At 39.2% G+C, this 25,278-nt stretch overlaps 1 protein-coding gene across 3 annotated transcripts in view; it reads right to left on the bottom strand.

The window, feature by feature from the left end:
* Positions 1–1,713: 1,713 nt before the first annotated feature.
* The window catches only part of ALG6 (ALG6, alpha-1,3-glucosyltransferase), a 23,913-nt gene continuing 348 nt past the window's right edge, over positions 1,714–25,278 (bottom strand). Inside the window, exons 1-15 of one of the 3 annotated variants that reach the window (XM_014938916.1) lie at positions 25,166–25,199; positions 22,171–22,282; positions 18,818–18,902; positions 15,322–15,411; positions 14,299–14,387; positions 11,923–12,005; positions 11,174–11,238; positions 9,026–9,211; positions 8,409–8,544; positions 6,201–6,286; positions 5,401–5,485; positions 4,240–4,310; positions 3,253–3,321; positions 2,910–3,108; positions 1,714–2,190 (exon numbers count right to left, since the gene is read on the bottom strand). In XM_014938916.1, coding sequence (XP_014794402.1) covers positions 1,993–2,190; positions 2,910–3,108; positions 3,253–3,321; positions 4,240–4,310; positions 5,401–5,485; positions 6,201–6,286; positions 8,409–8,544; positions 9,026–9,211; positions 11,174–11,238; positions 11,923–12,005; positions 14,299–14,387; positions 15,322–15,411; positions 18,818–18,902; positions 22,171–22,252 — 1,524 coding nt within the window. In that variant the 5' untranslated portion in view covers positions 22,253–22,282; positions 25,166–25,199 and the 3' untranslated portion in view covers positions 1,714–1,992. Of the gene's footprint in view, positions 2,191–2,909; positions 3,109–3,252; positions 3,322–4,239; positions 4,311–5,400; positions 5,486–6,200; positions 6,287–8,408; positions 8,545–9,025; positions 9,212–11,173; positions 11,239–11,922; positions 12,006–14,298; positions 14,388–15,321; positions 15,412–18,817; positions 18,903–22,170; positions 22,283–23,047; positions 23,540–25,165; positions 25,200–25,278 lie in introns of those variants that run through there. The other 2 variants (XM_014938917.1, XM_014938915.1) reach the window with 2 other exon arrangements.

Below are 25,278 nucleotides of genomic sequence, written 5' to 3' on the forward strand. Positions count from 1 at the left end.
TAAATCAAGCCGTTCTGCTTCGTCTTAGAAGAAGAAATTAAAACTTGTAATGAAAATAACAGTAAAGGTGGTGATGGATGCAAAGATTTACACCAGTAAATCACACCAAGGCAATTATTAAACACCATGAAATTTGGTGTTTAATCATTTCTTAGGGAAATACAGAGTTACAGACTAAGCTTCTGCTGGAAATACTCCTCATACACGCTGCAGCTATTTAAGCAGTTACTGTTTCTCTGACCTCTTGGTGTTGCAGGCTTTTGCCTTTCAGAACCAGCTGGCTCTGTTAAGAACCATTTCCAGTTCCCCACAAGGTGGATCGGGTGACTCGCAGTTTATCACCCCTGGAGGCCACCTCAAGGACAAAGAAAAGAGATACACTCAAAACTAATGTTTTTATACGGGGGGAAGGATGGCACCACCACAGCCTGGTGAACACAAGCAAACAGGCTAATTAGAACCTGAAGTCCTCCTGCTTCCCTCCACCTTAATTTACTCTTTCAGACATTATTTCATGGGAAGTAGATGTTCCTCAAGCTGCCTGGACTTTGACAGTCTCTCACCCAGCCCTGCCTGGAGGCAACACTGCAGTTTTCAGCTTCTGCAGCCTCTGGAGACAAAGATTCCTATTTCTGCCTCCTGATACCCATCAGTGCCCCTCGGGCCTACGCTGCTAGGAGGAAAGGCCAGGCTGTGGGCAGAGGTCCTGCATGCCACCGTTAGAGTCACCCCCTCAGAAAAATTCTAAATACTTGTGAAAATATTTAAGTTTTGTTGCTTTACAGCTAACTGTTCCAGTGTAGGTGAACTGCTGAACTGTACTCACCCCAGTAACCTTCCAGTTCCTATCCAAACACGCTGCCTTTACTTTGTCTGTGCTGCCAGAGGTATAATGTTGGCTGTGGTTACTTTTTCCACAACAAATAAAGCTGGAAAAAAAGGGAATAAATACACTCAGGCCCGTGGCCACTTCATCTGCAGTATCATAACTCACACAGTTGGAAGTTCCCAGAACAGCTGATTCACACACTCCCAACCGGCGCTGCAGCGACAGCCCCGCAATGTGCTAATGTCAGTGAGAGGGAGGTATGTGACAGCACAGGGAGGGACAGGACGAGCTTTAAACAAGGATGGCTTGGCTTTTTTTATTATATATAGTGTCAGAACAGAATTAAGGAAAAGGATAGACCAGTTCCTAATTAAACTATACTACTGGGACTTGCTTTATGATTTATTTTCTTCCTCGACGCTTTGTAATGTATGTAATTATTCCATCACTTTGTATTCTCTGAGCTGTTGGGGGTGTGGGCTGTTCTATGCACAGTTTAGATCCATTCACATCCACAAATCACTGTCCCATAAGGGCTGGGGTTTATTTTGAGGCTCTCAGTACCTGCAATGCTATTATTTCAGAAGGGCCAAGATTTTTCCAGCTTTTCAGTCCTGTTAAAAACAGTTGTGAGTTTTAAGCCAAGAGTGTTCAAACCAAGTCACAGCCACTGACCTGCAGCAAAGAACGAACCAACCACTGACAACACATCACTTTGTGTCATAAAACAGCTCAGCAACACAACTTCAGAGCTACCAGTCAAGAGTTTCTCCTCAGCCTGCTCTACTCCACTTGCTTACGCTCTTTTTATGCTCAAAGGTGTCAACTTTCATGCTAACAAATCCGTTTTTTTTTTTGCTAATAACAACTGGGGTATTTCAGCATTAATTCAAAATTTGGTCCTTTATTAGGTATAGATAAGTTTACAAATGGTAACAAAAGTATTACACTTCTGAAGAAAACACACCAAATCACATTTCCAAGAGCTCTTCAAAATTCTCCTCCTTTGAAACAGTCTGATTGGTTTGTGTTTAAATACAAATAATGCATTTTCCTGATTTTCATGAGGTTACAGGAATTGTATGACATCACAAACAGCTCTACCTCCAACGCCAGACACCGCTCACTCAAAATACTCCATCCTTTCACAGTTTAGTCCTTGATTAACTGATTTTCTTCTGACTTCTACTATTCTTTGAGTCCCAGAGTATAACAATGTTAAAATACACCCAAAATAATAAAAAGTGTAAACAAGAGACAAGGGAGACGGATACGGGGAATAGGTCGGGTAACCGCTGCGGAGGGGACACGGCGGCGCTGGCCAGAGACAGGAGGCCCATCAGGGTTATGGAAAGAAGAAACTGTAAAATAAGGAATGACGTATTAGTGAGCTGTGATTTAACACCTCAAACGAACAAGCTTCATTACTCGGGTGCTCTCTGTTCTTCAATCTATACAGAGATGATACTGCAGGAAAATTATAGCACTCCTCTATGCTGAGACAGAGTGGCTTTCCCCATTCCGAGCTTTATACAGAGTTACAGACATAAAACTGGTTTATTCAAGTACTTAGAATAGAATCATAGAATTGTCTGGGTTGGAAGGGACCTTTAAGATCATCTAGTCCAACCAACAACCTAATTCTGATAAAAAACCATCACTAAACCATGTCTCTAAGCACTATGTCAACCCAGCTTTTAAATATCTCCAGGGATGGGGCCTCAACCACTTCCCTGGGCAGCCCATTCCAAGGCTTAAGAACCCTTTCCGTGGAAACATTTTTCCTAATCTCCAATCTGAACCTCCCCTGGTGCAACTTGGGGCCATTTTCCTCTTGTCCCATTGCCTGGGACTTGGGAGAAGAGTTGAAGAGAGAACCATGTTTGTCACAGTCAGTCTTAGAAATAAAGGTAAAGATTAACAAGCAGAAGAGAGGATTATACTGGTGCCAAAGGAGATTTTAGTTCTGGGCTTCTTCCTGTCTCCAAGTAACCTTTAGGTATGCACAAACTGTGAAAGACAAATACTTCTGTACCATGAAGAGCTGCAACTAAGAGTTACAGGAATTAAAATTGCTTACCAGACTCCTGACAATCTTGGGAAAAGACTTAAACCAAGAAACGTAGCCCTTGAGGGAAAGGGAGAAGGGTTTCAGCTGCAGGTCCTCTGCTGAAGTCTTCTCAAATATGGAGAAGGAAGCCAGGCAGACGGAGAGGAAGGCCAGCGTGGTCACAGCGTAGGGCAGCAGCAGCCCGTCCTTCAGCAGAAGGGGCAACATGCTGTTAAAACACAACGGCCCGCAGGAGTGAGCACACGTTCCGAGTTGTATTTTGGATATAAAAAGAGGAAAAAGAACACATTTGTGTTCACTACAATTGGGGAAGAACACGGTTTTAATGTAGTGTCAACAGGGTCCAACTCACCTGAAAGTTGAAACAAGTAAAAACCACGTAGCCATAAAAGGGATTTCATTGATGATTAAGCAGACTGGGCTAAAACGAGAAGAGGAAAAAGAGATAACAAAGGCTGAGATGGCAGCAATTCACCCCCTCAGCCTTTCACAAGGATGCTGTGTTCCCACTGCTCTGGGCAGAGCTCTGCCTGCTCTCCCTGGGCACCGGCTCAGAGCATCCAGGTACAGGCAGCACCCCAAGAGCTGCACCCGCTGCTGGGGTGCCCTGCTCCCCCCTGCACCCCAGTGAACCACACCTTAAGGACAAAGGGAGAGAAGGGCCCCTTTGCCATCACTTTTAGTGAGGTATCAGTTGCCCAGTTTAACTAGCCACCACACTCCAGCCTTACTGGGTAATTAAGTGATGTCTCTGCCTGACCCATCCCATCCCTGGAGGTGTTCAAGGCCAGGTCTGCTGGGGTGCCCTGCTCCCCCAGTGAACCACACCTTAAGGACAAAGGGAGAGAAGGGCCCCTTTGCCATCACTTTTAGTGAGGTATCAGTTGCCCAGTTTAACTAGCCACCACACTCCAGCCTTACTGGGTAATTAAGTGATGTCTCTGCCTGACCCATCCCATCCCTGGAGGTGTTCAAGGCCAGGCTGGATGGGACTTGGAGCAACCTGGGCTGGTGGGAGGTGTCCCTGCCCAGGGCAGGGGGGGTGGAACTCAATTTTTCAGGTCCCTTCCAACCCAAACCATTCCGTGATCCCCACAGCAGCCTGTCCCTGGGCAAACAGCTCTCCTCTCTGCCACATCCCACTCCAGCAAACCCACTCAGAGCACTGCGCCCGAGAGACCGGCACAGCCGCGGTTGTATACTTTCATTTACAAGTTATTCAGAAAAATCAAGTGTGTAGAGTTTTTTAAATCAGATATATTTGTAAGCGAGAAAGCAGCATGCAATAACAAGACGAGGAAAAGATCAAAATATATCCACAGAAAAATAATTTACTTACACTGACACTAGAAGAATAGATTTTTCATGAACTTGAAAGGAGAACAGGAAAAATGACAATGCACAACTAACCTTAGAAAAGGAAATCAGAGGGATATTAGTGTATGTGACTGCAATGCAAAGTGCTGGTTTAGCTTCTCTGCCAGCATAGACTTTACATGAATGTATGAGCTAAACAATCTGATTTTTCTAATTAACTGCTACATTTACTCCAGTGCAATTTACAAACACCCAGAGCTGCTCCTGTAACCGCCTCTACATACAAAAAACCCCACAATGTTTGAAAGTTTACCCAGAATTAGTCCGAAAACACTTCCTGTAAAGAGCTCTCACTCTTGCTTGGCTTTACTGACAAGAGCATCCCCACCAAGTGCACACCGTGTTCACACACAGCAGCACTGGGGAGAGCTACTCACCTTTTTAACATAACATTTAGCTCATCAACACAAACAGCAAAACCCCAAAGTAAACAAACTGTCTTCCCCCCCCCCAAATAAAAACACACTCCAACACATAAATCAATTCTTAGAAAGGAGAAATGTTAGAATTAGACAGTATTAGGATAAACTGTCAAACAGTACTCACATAAAATTAAAAATAAAAATTATCTTGTAACTCCTCAAACCTTAGGACCAGCTCCAGATAATTTTGATTTCAAGGAAAACTGATTTTGGCATGTAAGCAATGTTAATGGGCTTAAATGCAATGATATAATGGCTAAGAAAAAGGCAAACGTTTGGGAAAATAGCATCATTTTCTTTTCAAACCGCTAATGAGCTTACAATGTCCATTTTGGGACTTTTTATTGAATTTTGCAGCCAATGCATTAAGAAAAACTTGCACTTTGGAAGCTAAACAAAAAGAGGACACATTTTAACACTGTATGAGGCTTTAATGTGTATAGAATTTTCTAAAGACTCTTCAGGGGAAAATAAGAAAAATACAGCCTTAAATAAAGAAAATTGAGGCTAAGGAAAAGTCTGGATTTAAAAGACAGGTCAGGCCTCCTGGACATGTGACAGCAAAACACTTTTTGACCCCCCTCTTCAGCAGAAACAGGATGAATTTAGCGGTACGAGCCCGTTGCAGCGACTGTGAGAACTGTTGGTCACACAGCAGTGATGGATATAAAACCAGGAGCAATTAAAAACCAGACACTTACCAAAGCAAATTTAAAGCCTCGCAGAGAAGGCTGAATGGTCAGTTTTATACAAGTAGGAAGGAGGCTCAGGAATGTCACAGCAAAACTGCAGAATTTCATAAGAAAAACACTTTTAATACATGAGAAACTACATCCGTGGCATCACATAATCACTTCTGAAAACTATGAAAGTTTGGGAAATTACAACTGAATTTTTAAGTACAAAATCCCTCAAGAGACTCGCTGACATGAGCACTGAGGGGTCTCCTCTGACAGAAGCACTTCTGGAGAAGGAATAAAGCATTTCCACTAATATTCAGACTCTACAGACCTAGATCTGAATTGTTCACTTGGTCGAATAGCAGAACTGTGACCTCTGACTTCTAAGAGCACTAAAAGAGGCAATTCTTTGATGGGGAAAGCATAAAAATTTTAACTCTGCTTTAACCAACCGAGTAGCTTAAATCACTACGTAAACAAGCAGGAAATTTTTCAGTTATGAATATTCCTGACAGTACTTGGGGAAACCCTTATCACCAGAGAGAAAAGTCCAATATAGGAGAAAAAACATTTTTTTCACGATTTTAAAAACCACTTGTCATAATTCTTTGAAAAAATTTACTCATTTACAAAAAAAACAAAAAAAAACCCCTACCTAAACCAACTTCCTTATCACTTGAGAGAAAAGTCCAATGTAGGAGAAAAAATATTTTTTTCAAGATTTTAAACACCACTTTTCATAATTATTTGACAAAATTTCCTCATTTACAAAAAATAACAAAAAAAAACCCCTACCTAAACCAACTTTAGTTATGTCTTACCTGAGCTTTAGTTGAGTTTGAGGTGATACTATATTCTTTATCTTTATAAGGACACTTAGACTGCACCAAATATTGGCTACTTTATCCTGAAAAGGGAAAAAAAAAAGGTAATTAGCGATAATTTCTTTCATTAAATTTATGTTTGTGACAACAGTGGGGCTTAGGAGGTGGGGGACAGTTGGGCTTTCACTGTGATAATGCAAAAACACACTTGCAGAGATACATCGTATTCTTAGATGTACTTGACTCTGATCTTCAAAAATGGAAGGTTTCAAGAGACTCGATTTAAATGCGTTCTAAAGTAACTGAGAAATAGCTCTTCAGCACAAGAAACTACTTCTTAACCTGTGAGATCACACATTTTGTGAAAATAATGCTCTGAACTGATTAAACAGTGCCATGTATGAATCTCTTTTCCAAACAGGAAGACGTGCTGTGTATTGTCACATTTCATTACGTACCTGAACGTATTTAGCTGTGCTTACTGCTTGCTAGCAATGTCAGAGTTAACCCTCTAATAAATCAAGAAGTCTAAAGACATTAGCAGTTGTGCTAGGATCGCTTTCAAAATTAAATTTGTAACTACAGCTCTCGGGCTCGTGAAACTCATCCCCAAACAGCTGCTTGAATCACAGCTGTGTGGACATAACGGCAGGAGAACTACCAGCACCAACAACTGAGCCCTCGGCCTCACGTGCTCAGCAGCCACACGGAAAATGCACTTCTTCAAATCTGCTGAGGATTACGGGGGGGAGCGGAGGGGTTTGGCAGCACCAGCAAACACACACGACGCCGACTGAACAGCCAATGCCATTTTACAACCATCAGCATTTGTTACAGCTTCTCTAAATGGGAACCGATTCAAAGAACCTGTTACAGGCAGCCCCGGTATAAATTTACCGCACGGTGCTTACGTGGACAATTTCTCATTTTATCTAGATTAGCATCCAGCAAGTCACTCCCCTCATCAACTCTGAAAATATTCGGGCTAATATTAGACTAAAATCCTTATGCTCTTTCGGACTCATTGGTTATTGTCATTTACAGGTTTCATTTTTAAACTTCATACTGGATAAATAAAAAAAAAAAAATGTGGTGACCAAAACTTTCTTTATAAATCCCAGATAGTTCCCAAGGAATAGGGTCATTGAATTGGTTTCAGGTCGGGATTTTTTTCTGGGAGGTGGTGGGTGTCTTTTGAGGGAGGGGGGGGGAGGGATAGTAGGGTGGTGGTAGAGGATTGTTTGGTTTGGGGTTTTGTTGGCTTTTTTGTTTCTTTTCAGTAAACTAGTAGAGAATACACTGAGAAGACTTCCATACAGCTCCCTCATTAAAATACTGCCTTTGGCACATCAGCATTAACTTTTAAAGAAAAAAGGGCCAGTTGTGATATTATTTATATTAAAAGAAATTTTAAGATGAATCAAACCATGTCAGTATTTGCTTAAATCCCTGTGACATCAAATTCTGAAAATGCAAAGTTTCCCTTTATTAGTTAAACTTGAAGTTGAGAATTTGCTTTTAAAAGTGTAATATTAAGGCTCAGGCCCTAATTAAGCAAAACACCAACTCCCTGTTACTTGGGAAATGAGTACCCTTTCTTTTCTGGGTGAGACTCCAGTGGGGGCAGTGGTAGGTAAATGAGTAATTACTCTACTGGATTCAGGCTACGGCACCCACCACCTTGCAACAAATGTTGAGAGCCTGAGGAAAAACAAAACTAAAACCAGCCTAAAACTTTCAGAAAATAGTGGGAAACTTGCACTGGAAGTACAAGGTGGGTCAAAGGGAAAGTTCTATGCTGCACCCAAACCACTGTTTTTTATTTTAAATAATGAACCCTGTTGGAAAAAAAGCTGAGCAGAAAGACAGAGGCTGAAGCTGTTAACTTTTACGGTTACATCTTCTGACACTGTCAATTACTATGGAATCTATTTCAATGGAAAAATGTATGGATTGAAGTATGGGTTTGATGATGGGATAAGTGTTGTCTACTCGTATAATATCCTGGAAGATGCCAGCTGAGCTGGGGTTAAATACTGGATTAAATAACTGGCAAGAAAGGAGTGCTGAAGAAGCCATCTCAAATTACTGGTTCTGTGGTGTGTCTCCCACATGAAATCCCTAAAGGTCACGATGAAGGTTTCTCAAGGGATCTAAGAATACAGAACATTTAGAGCGGGGTGGGGGAGAAGAAAACATGCATGCCTCAAACAAGCCTCGGTCAATGGGAAAGAGTCTTCTGAGTACTTGCATGATTTGTGCCATGTCGGTACAGAACGGGAGCCAGCAGACAGCAAAGGAAACCACCACTGTCCCTGCTATTTTAATTAACAATATTAATCTGCAATCGAGAAGAAAAACTCATATCAGAACAGGTAAATCCAGCTACTGGTAACAAAAGTCAGTTATTAGTTAATAGTATCAACTTTCTTTAAAAAAAGAGATATAGAATGGAAGGTAACAAATCTAAACAAGAGCTACCAGCACCACAGAAAAAGTTCATCATCCCCAGATTAGTGATAACAGCTCCCTCAGAACCACAGAGCTGTCAATCTAATCACCCTGCAGCCCATATATAATTTAGCTTACAGAATGAAGAGACCCAAGAAGGGACACCTTAACAGATTTTGCTATTTGTCCAATGGAAATACTTAACATAGATCTCAGAGATCTATGCTGCAGAGAAATACATTACAACAACGTAAGTATCTTCCACTAGAAATTAATTCAGAAATGTCCACATGCAAATAAGAACCAAGTTCTCAATGCCAGGCTGCCTGGACATATTCCTGAGAAAGATAAAATGGTTTAAAATCACTTACCCCTTTCCTTTCAGTCCCTTCTTGAAGCATTTTCCAAGTAAATAGCAGAAAAAGGGCAGAGAATGGTAGAGTTCCATTTGCTTATAATTTAAGGCCAAGCAAAATGCCACTGACCCCAAAAGGTCCCAGTCATAAGACAAACAGAGAACGCCCCACAAGGCAAAGCCCAGGCTCACTGAGTTGTATATGTTTTTTTATGTCAAGGACAAGATACACATCTTGGCACTGGAAGTCAGTAACGAATGCCCTGAGGGACAAGCATAAAATACCACGCAAAATAAGGTTTTCCAAGTTAGCTTTAAAAACACATTGGCAGTTGTAACCATGATGTTCAGAGACAGAAATCATTTTACTTCTGTTTAAAGTGTACTTTTTATATTCCCAAGGCTTGATTCAAAGCTTGCACAGGCAAAAGTGGGGGCAAAAGTATAATTAACACACACAGTGTTTGGTGACTGTACTTAGTAAGATGCATCAGGGTAGATTTTTTTTTTTCTTGGTATTTACATGATTGAGGATAAAGCTTTCAAAAGTCTCTCCTCCCAGCTCTGAAAAAGTATGTGCAGAATATTCAAATATATCAGTACTTAATTCATATATTATTTAGTTCAAGAACTCCTGAGGTTTTTTCTGATTAGATTATACTCACAATGCACCCTCATCCATGAGGAGTTCCCTTGGCTGCTAATACTGTCCCAACAATGAATAATAGTTACTAAAAGAAACGTTACTTCCTTACAACTTTGAGAACAGATACCCAAGCTCAGGAGAGTTTGAAGAGATTAGGCTACACTTACTATTAAGTTGCAACAAAAAATTAGCTTTGTCTTTTACCGTTATTTTTACACAATGAGAGAAATCACGTAAGAGATACTCATATTGTCAGAAATGTCACAATATTTTGTTTTCTCCTTGTCGATACGAATAGCTGTGAGAAGGCATTCAGATGCCTACTTTGTTTTCAGCCCGCTCAAATTCCCCACTCAAACCCACCACGTATATTTGAGATCAGATCAGCCAGTAGTTACACCAAAAGGCTGTGATTTCACAGAGACATGCAGCCGCAGTTAAGGTTAAATAAATCTATTGACTCCTGGGGAGCTGGTCACAGATAGTGAGGTTATTCACCAAAGAGTCACAGGGCTGGGAGAGAGCACAGGAGACCATGCAGACCATCACCTGTCTGCTTCAAGTGTCTGCTACACCCGTGTCAGTCCTGACATGACATTTGCTGAACCTCTTCTTAAAGATCTTGATGCTGCAGATTCCACAACATCCATAGACAATCTATTCCAGCATTTCACTATAATTAAAGTCCAAAAAATTCTTCCGTGTATTTAAAAAAACCCCAAATATTCCCTATGGTAACTTGGGCCATTACTTCTTGCCCTGTCCAACACACGACACACAGAACAGATTATTGCCTTCCTCTTTGTACACCTTTTGCATATTAGAAAACTGTAACCCTGTGCCTTTCCTGGCCACCAGCTTCTCTCACCTAAGTTGAACTGTGTTTATTCCCATCCCCATTCTTGTAAGTGATGTCTCCAGATCATCCACATCTTTAAAGAGTTAGGTGAAAAACAGAATTTCAGAATTCCTGAACTGTAACTCAAATAATCCAATAGCACAATGAATTTTTTTTTTTTCTTCCAAATCTGCTTTCTAAGATATATCATCTTCCAAGTTCGCCATGCACTCTCTTGGAAGAAAATCACAAATTAGTAAACTTGATTTAGTAGGTGCTGGTGAGTTTTGCTATCTCCTTGGAATATTTAAATATCCACATTTATCACAACTCCAGGAACGTGTCCCTCTGGCTCGACGGTACTGGAGAAGTCAAGTGACAGCTTGCTGATGTGCAAATCACGTATAAAAACCTGAAATCTTATTTAAAAAGACCCACCCATGAAAGTGTCTGCCACCAATATTGGCAAGCTCGCTCTGATGGCCTAATTCATATCAGACACCTTACTTTTAAATGGTGAGGCGTAAAGTGAATCCAGTCTCAGGTAATCACAAAGGCAAGACAGACTGGCACGCTATAGACCTGGACATCTGACACAGCTGCACTTGACACACTCCTCTGCCATCTCCAGAAGAGCTTAAGTGTAAATGGAAATTCATTTCACTGCAGAACAAGGATACTGGAAGTGTCCGTGGTCAATAAGAATGAGGCCTGGATAAAGCAGGATGCAGAGAGCACTGGAAACCTAGAAAGAAGGATCAAAAAAAGAGAAATAATTATTTTCCCCTCTAAGTTAGACATTAAACAAGGAACTTATACTACTTCTCCAGTACAAAAAAGGTGCATCCTATACGTAGGAATCTTTCTCTCTAGAAGTAACCCGTCAGTCATATTTTGAGGAGTAAAAAAGGATACAGCTTTTCCATAAATAAGAAAATACTGACTGGAGACCACCCTGCCCTTTGCCAACCAGCTCAAAGCTCACCTGTACCCATCTCAACCCTTGGAACCACTCCAAAAATCAGAAGACTTATTATTCCAACGTGCATTGGTTCTACCATAAGGAGGGTACAATAAGACAAAGCAATTCCCAGATTCCCCCGTGTCACAGCACAAATCTCAGCTTTACTACCCAAGTAATAAATTCAGAAAGAAAGAATTCAGGAGTTCACGGCTACTAAGCGTCAAAGCATCTTGTTATTGTTATTGAAAACATTAAAATAATTGCCTTAAGATAATAGCTTGCTTAAAAAATCTTTTTAACTGGAAAGCCTTTAATAGGAGATGTACCGATTGTCATCAGTTTTACATCAATTGAAGCCATCATAGTGTTCTATACATTAATTAACTCTGATACTGTTACATTTTTACCCTGTTTTAACAGTATGTTTTCTTTGTTTTTTAATTTATACACACCCCAGATACTTGCCTTCTTTTTAGTAGATGTTTCTTTCAAGGAAAAACAATATAAAATAACTGCAGGAATATAAACCAGCAAATCAGCAACAAACACTGAAAAATAAAGATTAACTGTATGTTAGAATCCTCCCACATACCTCATCTTAATGCTATTAAAGTTGTGCATTTTTAGCTGGATTGTGAATCTTTGACTCTGCTTGCAATTTTAACTTCTGGATACTCCACATCCTGGTTGTGTTTGGTGTAAAAAAACCTCAGATGATAATAACTACACAGCACTGGAGCGAGCCTAGTTGCCTACCTCTTGAATGTGGGTTTTGCAGCTGTATCCTCACTGAAAACTTCACTTCAGTCATTAACTGAATTTCAAAAGGCACGTGACTATAATTTCAGCTGAATATGCTTTTCTTTTGACTTATGTGGCTCACAGTATGTTTCATTGTTTTAAAGACAGCTCAGGTTTGGCTGTTACACCAAAGCTAATTTTTTTGCCAACTGTTTTCAGGAAGACAAAGAAAACGTATGGGCAAATAAACATTAAAATATCAGAGAGTCCTTCATGAGAATGAAGTGGGTAGTTCCACTTCAAAGGACAAAAAGAAATAGGTCTACAGAATTTGATCTTCTTAATGTTTCTAACGCTATCATTTCTGATGTCCAAAAGCTGCTGCTTCCATGTGTTCAGCTGTTTTGGGTTCTGGCACAGCCTCAGTCAATAAGGGAGCACACTCTAGTTCCTCACATGCCGAAACGAGAGAAGGCATTCTTCATTCTCCAAAGAAATCAACTACGATTAGATCCAGTCAAGTTGTTTGATGGAACAGATAGTCTGAAGACACAAATAATTAAGAAGCACTGGATTGTTACAATCTCCATCGTATCTGTGTGAATCACTAGTGATGTGGATAAATAGACTAAAACTAGTTATTTGGCTTTGATCATCTGCCTACAGCAAACATAGGTACCAGGGTCAACAAGAAAACCTGCCTCAAATTACATCAACTCCTGCTTGTGCTTAAACCACCAGGTGAATTCTTCTGCAGTGTTGCCTTAAGAGCCTGAGAAAAATCTTAGATTATTTCTACAAACTGGTTTCAGAAAACGTACTATTATTCCAAGAGGGAAGTATACTTTGCCTCTTTTTAGTCACAGGCTTTGGAAGGAAATGTTTAAAGATATCAGTTATTTGGTGATGAATCAGGCTTAAACCACAATTAAACAAATATACCCAAGGCGTTAGCAAAACAAATACACTGACATGTAAAATAAAGGTGTAATATCAACAGCTGACATTGACGACTCTGAATTATTTTAATGCATTCTCCTAATGGCCATTGTTAAAAAAGGGTTATCCGTTCTCCTGGATCCATCAGTGGTTTGTCAAGTGAGTTGATTTCAAAATTAATAAAGACCATTTCAAGGGTAATTAAGTTCTAGTGATTTTTATTTTTTTTTTTCAATTCAGTCAATTACTAGAGACCAGACTGAGAGGTTTGTGAAGTACAGAAAAGCTACTGATGAACAACAAATTCTGCTGGTACAATCAGAAAGCATTTTGTGGAATTCTACTGTTATGCAAAGCAAAAGACAGATTTTAAATGGAAGAAAATAGTAAGAGGATAATATGGCATCTGCCGTTGCTTAGAGAACAAGAGCTTACTGACCACATTGTTTGCTCTCCTACTGATACAGTTACTGAATTAAATTATCTGCATTTTTTTCTGCCCTTGTTTTACCCTTTTCTTTTAGAGCAGTTCAAAATAATCCAATGGTCAAATGAGCAACTACAGGAAAATGAAATTTAGTATAAAAATGGTAAAATACATTTTTACTTTTTTGTTAACAGAAGTTTATCTTTAGGAAGTGGCGACCATTTGAAAGAAAAGTGACATCTTTAAAAATATCAAATATCTCTCCCTTTCAGATAAAGTATTCAGCTCATAATAAAAATCTCTGAGCCCTCAAGAGGCTGTTAAGTTAGAGAATGCCAGTACACAGGCAAAATAATTTTACAGTAAAACCCAAGCTAAGCTGAAAATGAAAAGCATATTTATCATAGTAGAAGGGAAAACAATACTATTTTCAAAGTTAAAATTAACAGGTCTACGCCACAAGAAAAAAGTAGCTTTTTTCATTATTTATAGTTTTTACTGAACCAATTTGGTTGAAAACTTGTTTGCATTTTTTATGTTTATCAGCTTCACAAATGATAGCAGAATAGAAAAGAACAGAGGAGTCTGGTTCATAAATGGACCTGCAAAGCCACCCAACTGAAAGAACTGAAGATAAACTGGTGAAGGCAGAGAAGCTGCATGATATTAAACTTGCTAAATTAGTAACTGAAACAAAGCTGTATGATTGTCTTAAGGAAATACAATTTTCCTACCTGTTGTACGCATAAATAACTTATGTGGCTGACTCTCATACCCCCGAGATGTGTGCAGAGCAATCCAATCAGGATTTATTAACTTTGCACTGTAAAACAAAGTACAGACACATCAAAACGTAGACAGTTCTCATTTTCCTTTACACTCCTTTCAGCAATAAAAGATGACATGCACAGGAGCATATTCCAAGAATTAAGATGAATGAGAAGAAATATTTCAAAGAGCAATAGTGATCAATGAAGGATTTTCCTCACCACTAGATCAGCTTACACTATAGACTTTAGCTTTCACAATTAAAAAAAAATAAAAATATTTGAAAACAGTAAGAATGGAATACAATATTTATTAGGACAAGATAACCACCTTCAGTCTAGTTCTACTGACTTTTAAAAAAACAATTGTAAATACCTTTCATACTTAAGTATTAAATATAAACCATTTACAGTTCACATAGATGCCCCGCATAACTCTGCCTGTGCACTTTAACCTACATTCTTATTCCATAAGTCTCATTCCAACAGCAGTAAAGCCCTTGTGGAAAAAGTATTCCAATAACAGAATTCTATTTACATGATATCCAGTCATCAAATGTCACTTGGGCTCTCAATACAAGAGAGGTTTCCCATGCGATGCGCCCAATTCCTACAGCCCTTTCCTCTCTGCATCACTGATCCAACAGTGGCTTAAATGGAAAGTGAAGTGTCTAAATCACATCTAAATCTGCTAAAATTTACAGACCTGGCAAAAAGAAAAAGGAAGAAAGTAACCCTTAAGTCCCCTCCTTGCAATAATACAAAACAGAGAAATAGCAGCATTCATTTTAAGCAATAGGGATACACACAAAATCTGTTTCCCCAGCTTTAAAGTAGCAAATAATACTTTCCAGAGTGGTAGCTTTTAGCTACTAGTTTCTCTCTACAGCAGAGAAAGAAAGAAAAAAAAAAAAAAAAAAATTAAAAAAAAAGGTGAATTTGACGTTTTGTGTTCTCCACAGAAGTAGGTATTTAAAATAAGGAACTTACATGTAAGCACACAGAAAGCTGTGATAGGCAGTAAGAGGTGGATAATCAAGGCCCCAGTACAGTAGGTTGTTATCACTTGTATTGAAGTACCTAAAAAAAAAATTAAGAAGGATCTATGTTTTCAGCTTCGTTTCAGTCCAAGGAAACAGTGGAATATTAAACCAAATATTTTTATCGACATACTCAAAATGCAAAAGCAGATTAGCAAGTAATAGCTCTGCTTTATTTTACTTCATACAAAAAAATCTCAAATAACACCACAAAAGTTGAAGTGATTGAGAGTACGCTGCCTTCTGTTTGCAAAATGGAAGATTTTAAAAAGCTGCTCTTAGAGCTGACTTACCTCAAGAGGGAAAATACTTAACGTTAACAGTTTACCAAAAATCCAGAGACTAAAGACAAAGCTCACACAAAAATAGTTAAATAAATCTAGAGCTACAGTAGATATGTACACGTGGTAGGCTCTGCAGGTCCTCACCTCCATCTGCAAACCAAACCCACAGTTCTGGAATAATTGGCCTGCATGAAAAGACAGCAATCAGTTCGCCCAAAAGGAAAAAACCCAATGCAGTTAAAAGGAAATTTCAAAAAAAATGGAATTCACTAGTGATTTTTTTCTTACATTAATCCTAGATTCCTGTTTTTTCTGGACTTGGACAACACATTTAATATGTGACAATGACTTCTGAATAGTTAAACTTTACCTGGTACTCTTTTAATGCAGCAAGTTGTGAGCTGTTTCTGCTCTGGAAAGCAACTGAACAGAAGTGGAAAAGGGTGGCATAAAGATATTCCACAGGCAAACAACAAGCAGCATAGATCTGGAAAAAAACCTATGCCACAGCAGGCACACCTCAGCAATCCTGCCAGCACGAATGTAGGAGACAGGGGGCTAAAAAGTTCCTTCCAAGGGAACACCACGTTACCAGAGTAACACCTCCTGAATAACCAACACAAGGCCATCAACCTCAATCAGGTGTGTCAGTCACAACCACTTTACCTAGTTCTGCCTCAAAACTCAGGCAAACCACAGGAGAAAAAGAAAAAGGATTTTCCCATTTGTAATTAAGTATTTCTCTGGAAGGCCGACAGCAGTTAAAATTTAGTCACCTCTTCCAAATGACAAAGAGAAAGTTTTATTCAAGGAAAACAGAAGTTACAAAAATAAGGCTTCAGACCCTTTATATCTCACAGTGAAACAGACTGACTAGTCTAACTGCCAAGGGACAAGCTCTTGGTTTCTCCAGTTTCTCTCTTCAAACGCAGCCAATTTTTGACATTTATTATAGTAAATGATATTTCTTCAATTCTTTATGAGCTGCCTGAAGTATCTTATGAACTGATGATAAATCATATTTCTTTGAGTTGCATCTCTGCTTCCTATCCTGCAATTCAAGGCTGCTCACGCCAAGGCAGTTCAGATTCTTCATGCAGACTGTACGATTCTGCAACTTCATAGTAAACATTCTAGTTTTGTTTTTTTTTTTAGTTTACCTTCCATAAACTCATAGTTTCAACAGAAAAAACAATCCCTATACCGAGTAATATTTAGCGAAAAAGCCTTCACCATTTTAATTAGCAGTATAATAAGAATGAATGTTCTTAAAGTAGCCTTTAATAATGTCAAGACTCTAAAGAATAATATAAAAAAGAAATATTTAAATTCTGGCCTCTTGGTCAGAGAAATCTCATGCAAAGAAACTAAGTACAAACCATATTGTACTTTACTGCAGCAGTTTTTAATGAATCTTTGTTTTGGATCAAAGAAAATAAGCACAGAACGTGCAGCTATATTACCTATACATGCCTGTTTAACAGTAAATGTGATGTGAAAAGATCAAGAGATCTTACAGGACGATGTCCTCAAGAGAAAGCTGCTCTCTCAATTTACCTAGACAGATTTACAGAAGAACACGTGCTTGCTGCACAGACAGCTTTTCTAAATACTAAACAAACAACACCAGAAGTAATTAGAACTTCAACTTCAAATTTGAACGCTATTTTTACATACTGGAGTATAACATCTTTTCACACTGCCTATTTCTATAATACAGGAGGGGAAAGACAGCCTAGTATTCTAGAACATAATCCCTTGCGTGTCAGCCGAGATGTTGTTTTCCAAACACCCAAGACCGAACACGACTTCGCTGTATTAGAGATTCAATTCCCAAAGCAGAGCCCATCCAAAAAACTTCTGTTATAAATAAAGTGAAGAGCAAATACAAGACTGAGATGCCCAACTGGCAGCCCATAGGCTAAACCCAGCCTGCAATATAGTTTTATCTGGCCCCTGGGAATACCTAGAAATGACGACTGATATAACTCTTCATTTTAAGTACATATAGTTCCACGTAGCAGAATGGATCAAAGCTGCCAAGTCTATTATTATGTCAGTTCTCCATTATCCAAACTCTGGCACAATGAGGGTTTTGGATATCCAATGTTAGGTCCCGGTTCAGTTGCTGGTCCGGAAGGGTTCTCACCCCCAGAAAAATGTAGAAAAGAAATTATAATAGAGACACAACAGAGTCAGCAGTGTTCAACAGAGTGCCATGCTTTCAGAATTTCTCTAAAAGCAATTTCTTTAATTGCATTTAGATAAATACAATTGAATTATTAATATTCTGTCATATGGGTCTGTTCCCTAAGAGATAGCTGAGGAAGAAATTACACCAGACAAACAGAATGCCACTGTCCCTGTTAGAAGATGACCTGGAATTCCAATGTATTCCAATTTGTGTTACAGCATATATATATATGGACTAAATAATTTTTACCATTCCATGCAAGCTCTAAGGAATATTATGAATAATGTAGAAATAATGTGAAATACTTGGAATAATTTTCCTACTGTTTTAAGTGCTCTATACAAATTAAGTTCACTATCCTTACATCTAGATTCCAGGCAGCCACATTTTAAAATCTGTATTAAGAACGTGGATGTAAACAACAAATTCCCAGGTATAAAAAACAACCAGTGCTTCCAGTGCAAGAATTCAGGTCTCTGCATTTACCGGCATGGCCCTGTCTCTGAGCTTAGTGGAGACGAGCAGAGTTCACTTTGGTAGTGCTCATAATCATGACAGTTTTGGGGCATTAGAGAATTGGAACTCAGGAAGCTGAACTCGTTTTTTTCTTATCCAAGAGAACAAGCTTCTCTATGATGTCTAAAAAAATTGCTTCTTGATCTTTCTAATTCAAAACAAAGCTGGAGATTCACAGAGAGTCCTACCAGTCAGAATATTTTGTCATACAAACTGATAGCTAGCAAGTCAAAGTTCCAAATTTTAGCTTTTTTCTTTTTCATGAAGAAAACGGTACCTCAGTCGAAGAACAGGGTGATATTATATTACTTCAAAAGGGTTTTTAGAATAGTTCAGAGAACAGCAGAAGACGTTGCAGAGATTTTAAACTTAAATGTATATTAAAGTAAGGCACGAACCAAAGGTCCATCACATTTACCCCTTTGTAACCTGAACTATAAGACTCCACGTACCACTGCCTGATGGGCAAATTGTAAGTAACTTCTTGCCAGTGTCTCTGAGCTTCATAGTCTCCATACATAGGTGGTTTTCCTGCACCTAAAAAGAGATGACAAGAGTAAGAATTTATACAGTTTATGCAGATTGCTTTTCCTCCAGATACGTATTTGCATATTAATATATTACTAGTTTTATTCTCCATTCCTCTCTGATATTTGAGAACAAAATAGAGACCTCATCTGCTATGCAGTCTAACAGGGAGGAAAAAAAAAAAAAAAGTTATGTGTCCTTTTTGGCTCTCTGGATAACTCTGCGATAAGCATTTATCAAGATACTCCACTGTGAAGAATTGCTTCCTCATCTGACAAAAAAAAAAAAATCATTTCCAAGTGTAGATGAAAAATGTGGCACTTTCTGTGAAATAAGAAAATGCACATAATGGGCATCTTGTACTGATTTTGTGTGAACTACTTTGCTTCCTTAGTATATAATAATTGACAATGTTCTCCCTTGTGTTTCAGCCGCGTTGTGGTATCTTGCTATTAAAAGTAACAACAAGCCTTATTTTTAAAATTTACTTAGAACTAGGACCTGCTGCAAGGCCCCCAGGTCCTCTCCCCCTCCTCTGTTGCTTTGTAACACTAGCAACAACACTGCATCTTGCATCTGTCCCTTTCTGCATAATTCTTAATGAAGAGTTAATAAAGATGAGCCATTTACTACATCAGGCCATTCAGTACACAGAATATGTTGAGAAGAGTTTTTTTTCTTATTATCTGCAAAGCTTTTTAAGTAATAACTGCTCCATTTTGGTTTACAGGAATTCTCTCTCACACATTTTCCAACTGAGGATTGCTCTGTAGCAGTTCCACAAAGTGGATTATGCTACGGGACGCTTTTCACACATGCATACATTAAGTCTCTCAGGAAACTAAGAAATATTTATTACCACAGAAAAAAAAAAAAAAAAGAAAAAGCTTTATCAATGCAAATACTTTAGATGTCTACTCATAAACAATTCCCTCGATTTAAGCCTAACTCTGATAACGGCAGTATATTAAGCATCTTTATCACAGAGTTTATTTAATCTATTAGCCTGCGCTTATTGAAAACAGAAACTGGACTGATAGTACTCCCAGTAAAATATTGACACCAGACAGACAGAGATTTAAGAGTTTCTTTAAAATATAGGAAAGCCATCTATATTTTTTTCACATGATCTATGTTTGCGGGAGTCACACAAGCTCAGATATGTACTATTTATTCCTGGGTAGCGGAGAGAACAGATTATCTCCACTAATTTATTCTTGCGTAGTAGAGAGAGTAGATTATCTCCACATTCAAATAAAAGTGTCCCAAATAAGTGAGGTCACTGGAGAATGGGAGTCTTATCAGCGTCTGTTCTGTAGCTATAAATCTAGTGGAACAAAGAACCTGTCATAGGATTACTGAAATACAAAAATAGGTGCTAGTCAAATTTTAGAGTGTGTATGTATGCATATATACACAGATATATATATATAAAAACACACATTTATATCAACTTCTCCCCCTCTCAAAAAAAAAAAGGAAAATAAATTAATTGGCTTCAAAATAAAAGACATCTTAATCCAACGGTTTGATTACTAAAAAACCAAATACAGATAGTGATCACAATACATATTTAGCTTCCATCTACAGTAAGCACCACATATACAGCCAAACAACTCAGAATTAAAAAACAATAATTAGTATTTTATTTTAAGAGAGTCACAAATGCTTTAAATTTGAAGTTGTCTTATTCACTTTTACTATTACCTGGAAACAGACATTTTTAAGGGTCTGAAGCTGCCTTTCAACACAGGTATTTAACTTCTACTCATTTAGCAGGAGTTTGGCAACACATTTTAAAAAAAAAAAAAAAAAGCATTAACCTATGAAGTGTTTCCTTAATAATTCTCTAAGACCATCTAAAATAAGGTCATAAAAGCAACAGCAAAACAACCGGACCACATCAGTTTAAACACTACCCTGCCCAATTTTCTTCCTTGTTCCTGTCACTGAAGGCTTATTACATCTGAAGAAAGTCAAAGCAAACAAAAAAACCCCACTGTATTTATGCATTTGACAGCTCTTTCTAACATTCAGGTTTGTCTTTTTTTCCAGCCAGCCAACGCTCAAAGTTAAGCACATGCTTTAATAATTTGCTTATTGGATCAGGCTCAGCTCTTCCTGTTACATGATCATAGTGTAGGAAACAAGATTTGAAAATTGTTATTTCAGTTCAGGCATTATTTTAAGACTCTCTTTCAAAATCTTGATTTGTCTGAAATTAAATCAACTTAAAAAAAATCTAATTACCAATGTAATTGTAAATATCTGCAATACAACAAAAATTTAGTCCTCTACGGCAAAAGACAGGGTATTTGCTTTTTTGCCTATAGATGGGTAAAAGAGAGCCTCAGTTACCTGCAGATCCCTCATAAAGGCATTTTCAAAAAGCAAACTCAAAATAAAACAACTGTGCAAGAAGGTATACGCACAACTTATCTTCAAGCAAATTCCTTCAAGCAAATGGAACCCAGGAGTTACCAGTTTATAACCACTAGAATACAACTGAACACCTCCAACTGCTCAGGGAACGAGGCTCCCAATTGCCTTAAGAGAAAACCAGAGTTGAATTTGACTGAGCTCGTGATTCTTTCAGATTCATTTCAGGTTTTTAAAAAAAAAAAAAAAAAAAAATTTGCAGAGAGCAAGCTTTGTGCAAGCTTACTCTAAGTGCAGGAATGGCACTGAGAGGTTTGGGAAAAAAACTTGCTAGTTCTTTGCAAGCATTATGAGATAGGGAGGAGAAAAACTCATCTATTAAAAGAATATAGCTCTGGTTCATGCTGTAAACAACCTGAAGGAAGTATAGCTACAAGGCAGAGTGTAATCGCTCACTCCACGTCACCTTTACACCGTCTTCATTATCACCAGTACACTTTTATCTAAATATAAATTATGGCTATATCTGTTATAGAACGTAAAGGACAAGATTTAAAAAGTGTACAATCAAACTGCAATAATATTCTGCAGCCACTTGAACAGCAAAGACATAGGGGTGAACATTACTGACCGTCACCCCCCTCAAAAAGTAGTTGTGGGATTTTTTGTCAGCGTTTTGTTCCAAGCGGCTGTGACGTTAATCCCTGCACGCTTCAGAAAAATAAGAATAAGGTATTATATGAACCTTAGGGAAACAGAGAGGCACTAAAACACGACAGTACTTGAAATAACACATTGCTTCCTATTTATGATTTTACATGCAAGTTTATTTTAATTTATCACAAGCTCCATAATTCACCTTCATGTGGTTGTTTTACAGACCGTGAACGTGTATTACCTGAATAAGAACCGAGCGATACAGTCCAGCGTACAGTAAGTGCTAGTAAAACAGTAATTGTCATTAAGCTCCACTTCTCCATAGCGGGTCTTTGTAACAAGCCAAAAGGTACCTGAAAGAACACCATAAACATTGCTACAATACCGTCCAAGTTTTTGTTCCGTAGGCATTTAACAGCACTACTGACAGTCCCGGTTCTCTCCCCTCCCAGAAACATTCTGTTACTGTCTATCTCGCATCTGGAAGCGCACTGCGATCAGGAGGCGTTTTCAGGACTGGAAAATTTCTGATTGTGAAGCCAAATGCTGCCCAGAAGCAGTTTCTCCCATTCCTGAGCTAGAAGCTGAAAAGGTATCTGTCAAAATGCATAAAACCAACAGCAAGAAGGAGGGGAAAAGATTTCAAACCACTTAAGAGAAATTAAATATCAGATCAACACCCCGCTGTACTTATAGGTATATACTTAAGCCCCACACAATTTGTTACACAAGCATGTTTTACCTGTAAGTGACAAGAGAAGATTCTACAAGAGACCAGTAGAAAAGATTATAGTGGTGGTCAAAATACTCCTGCCAATCACATATGTTAAGTAGCTCACAAACTAATATTTGCCACTGAAGAAGGAAAACCTCTTCAGAGAGGTCTAGAAAAATTCCCTGATTAATAACTCACTAGGAAAAAGAAATATTATTGTTAATAAGCACACAGTTTTAAAGAGTGCATTAATGTCCCAGTATTACGTTAATGCCACTTATTTTCTTGATTAAGAATACCAAAGGCGAAATTATGCAAAATGCAGATCTAGTATAAGCTTCTCTGTTGGTTTTAAAATACACAAAAATTATTGAGGAGTTAATGATGAACTGGCAGGTCTTACGCTGGGCCAGGTATGGTCCGTTCTCCTGCAGCCATTATAAAAGCACAGAGCCCATCATAAACTCTGTATCATCTGTTCTAATTCCACAGGAAGGCAGTCATGACCCAGTACGTAATTAAAAACATTAAATGTGTACTATTGACCTAGGAATACAAACATCTGGCATTAATGTCAAAAATCCCTGATCTGAGTCTTACTTCAGTCTCCCTGATATTCCAAAAATGGCCTGAAACTCTACCTCCCTTTCCAAGCACAAACACACTGTCCATCAGCAACTCCTCCCTACAGGATACACCAAATAAAACCTCAAGGAGCAAGAGATCTTCTCCATCTCTCTACCCAAAAAGGCAGGAAGGCTGATGTCCCACCAAGCCTGCTTGGCTCTACCAAGGATACAGTAACACTAAGAAACGTTGCTAGATCTATCAAATTAAAGGCCACCTGCATCAAACTCAGAAATCACGAAACAGCAAAGTAATGATGTTGCCCTATGCAAAAACCACTAACTATACAATATGCAGACTTTGACCCACAGAATCAAAACCATTCTTAGTCTGTTAGAAAAAAACTGAAGTAGAATCTACTCCAGTCTTGACAGTGAGAGACAGCAGTAAATCCAAAGGCTGTACTTCTGCCAAATCAGCAGCAGTAGCACTGTTCCCTCCGCAGTCAGCAACAGATACGTTACAGAAGAGTGAATGAGCCTGGGTACAACTGCCAAAGGCTTTCCTCACAGAAAAGGCACCATCCGATTTAAGTGAGTTTAATGCCCTTGCCACTGCCAAAAAAAAAAAAAACCCACAAAAAAAATCCCCCACAGCAGCAGTACTGAACTGCTGTTTTAGTAACAGACAAGTAACACCTAAGACGGGTTTAGGTTATTCTGTTCAAAATAAATCTGTATTTATTTACTATTGACAGAAAGGTATCACCCAACACCACCACCAAGGGGGGGAAGAAAAGTTACTTTAGCAATATAAATCTATGACAGCAGTGGATCACCATCTATAGGTGAACACTGATATTTGCATGCTTTCAATGCTACACCTGTGCCTAAGCCACTGGGCAGGCACATGTATCTACATGAAAGACACTGAGGTGGACTCTGTAGAGTTTACTCTAACTGAACTCTCATGATTCCTAAACTTGGGCCCAGTGATACCAGAGTCCTATACAACTTCCAAAACCAAGTGCCACAAGCCTGGCCTTTCCCTTCTATAAAATACCCACATCTGGCCTTCCTTTCTATCTCCAGTCAGAACAAGTATTAATTAATTATATCGCCTTAATCCCTGCGCAATGCCAGTCTCACCTGCTGACACTCTCCCATCTCCTTCTGCCATTCCCTACATTTGGGGTAACTGTCATTTTCTGGGGTAATGAATTTCTCCTCTCAAAAGTGGTTCTTAATATATTCTTTCCTACTTTTTTCACCTTATTCAGTGCCTCCTGAAACGAAAGCCATGCTTTTTATTAGATTCAAAAGCACTGTGCTCTAAATGTTAAACAAGTAAGACTTTTCAGGAGATAATAAAGCTGGTTTGGCCAGCCTCAAAAGTTTTCACCTTCTACCTCAGGATTGGCAAAACTAAAGGTTCTCTCAAGTGAGATGCCATCTCTAAGCACAGGATGAAAATCACAGCCCCCAAACCCCGCTGTCCTTCCACGCTGCCTGCTGGGAAGATTCTGATAAATAGGACCGATACAAACCACCCACTCCTCGCCAAAGGGAGCTCACAGAACTCAGTCACGGATGCACGACCCTTAACATGGCATAACTCATGGCTTTAGAGAGAGAGATGTCAGCGCGCAGCTCAGCGGCGCCCTTCCCTTCCTCAAAAAAAACGCAAACACTCAAGTCAGAATGCAATTTCTTGAAGGAAAACCCGCTCCGTAAGCCTACTGTTCCCCTACTCCCTGTCAGAAAATGCGTTTATTTCTCACATTTCCTCACTCCCCCACCCTCTATCACCAGCCGCCTCAGGGAGAGTGTGCCCCCGGGGCCTCCCCGCTCTCCCCTCAGCCCACTCTCACCGACCCCCGACCCTCAGGCCCCGCACAGGGGGGGGAAGTGCCGGAGGAGAGGCGCGGTACAGCCCGCCCCACACACACACTAACCCTGTCCGTGCTGCCCCCCCCCAGTGAAGCCCTGAGGGAGCGGGACCGGCCGCCGCCGCCACCCGCCTCCCCCCCTCAGCCCGGCCCTTCCCGCCGCTCCTTCCTGGACACAA

This window comes from Calidris pugnax, unplaced genomic scaffold (assembly GCF_001431845.1).
Source record: "Calidris pugnax isolate Ruff unplaced genomic scaffold, ASM143184v1 scaffold18, whole genome shotgun sequence".
Lineage (NCBI taxonomy): Eukaryota > Metazoa > Chordata > Aves > Charadriiformes > Scolopacidae > Calidris > Calidris pugnax.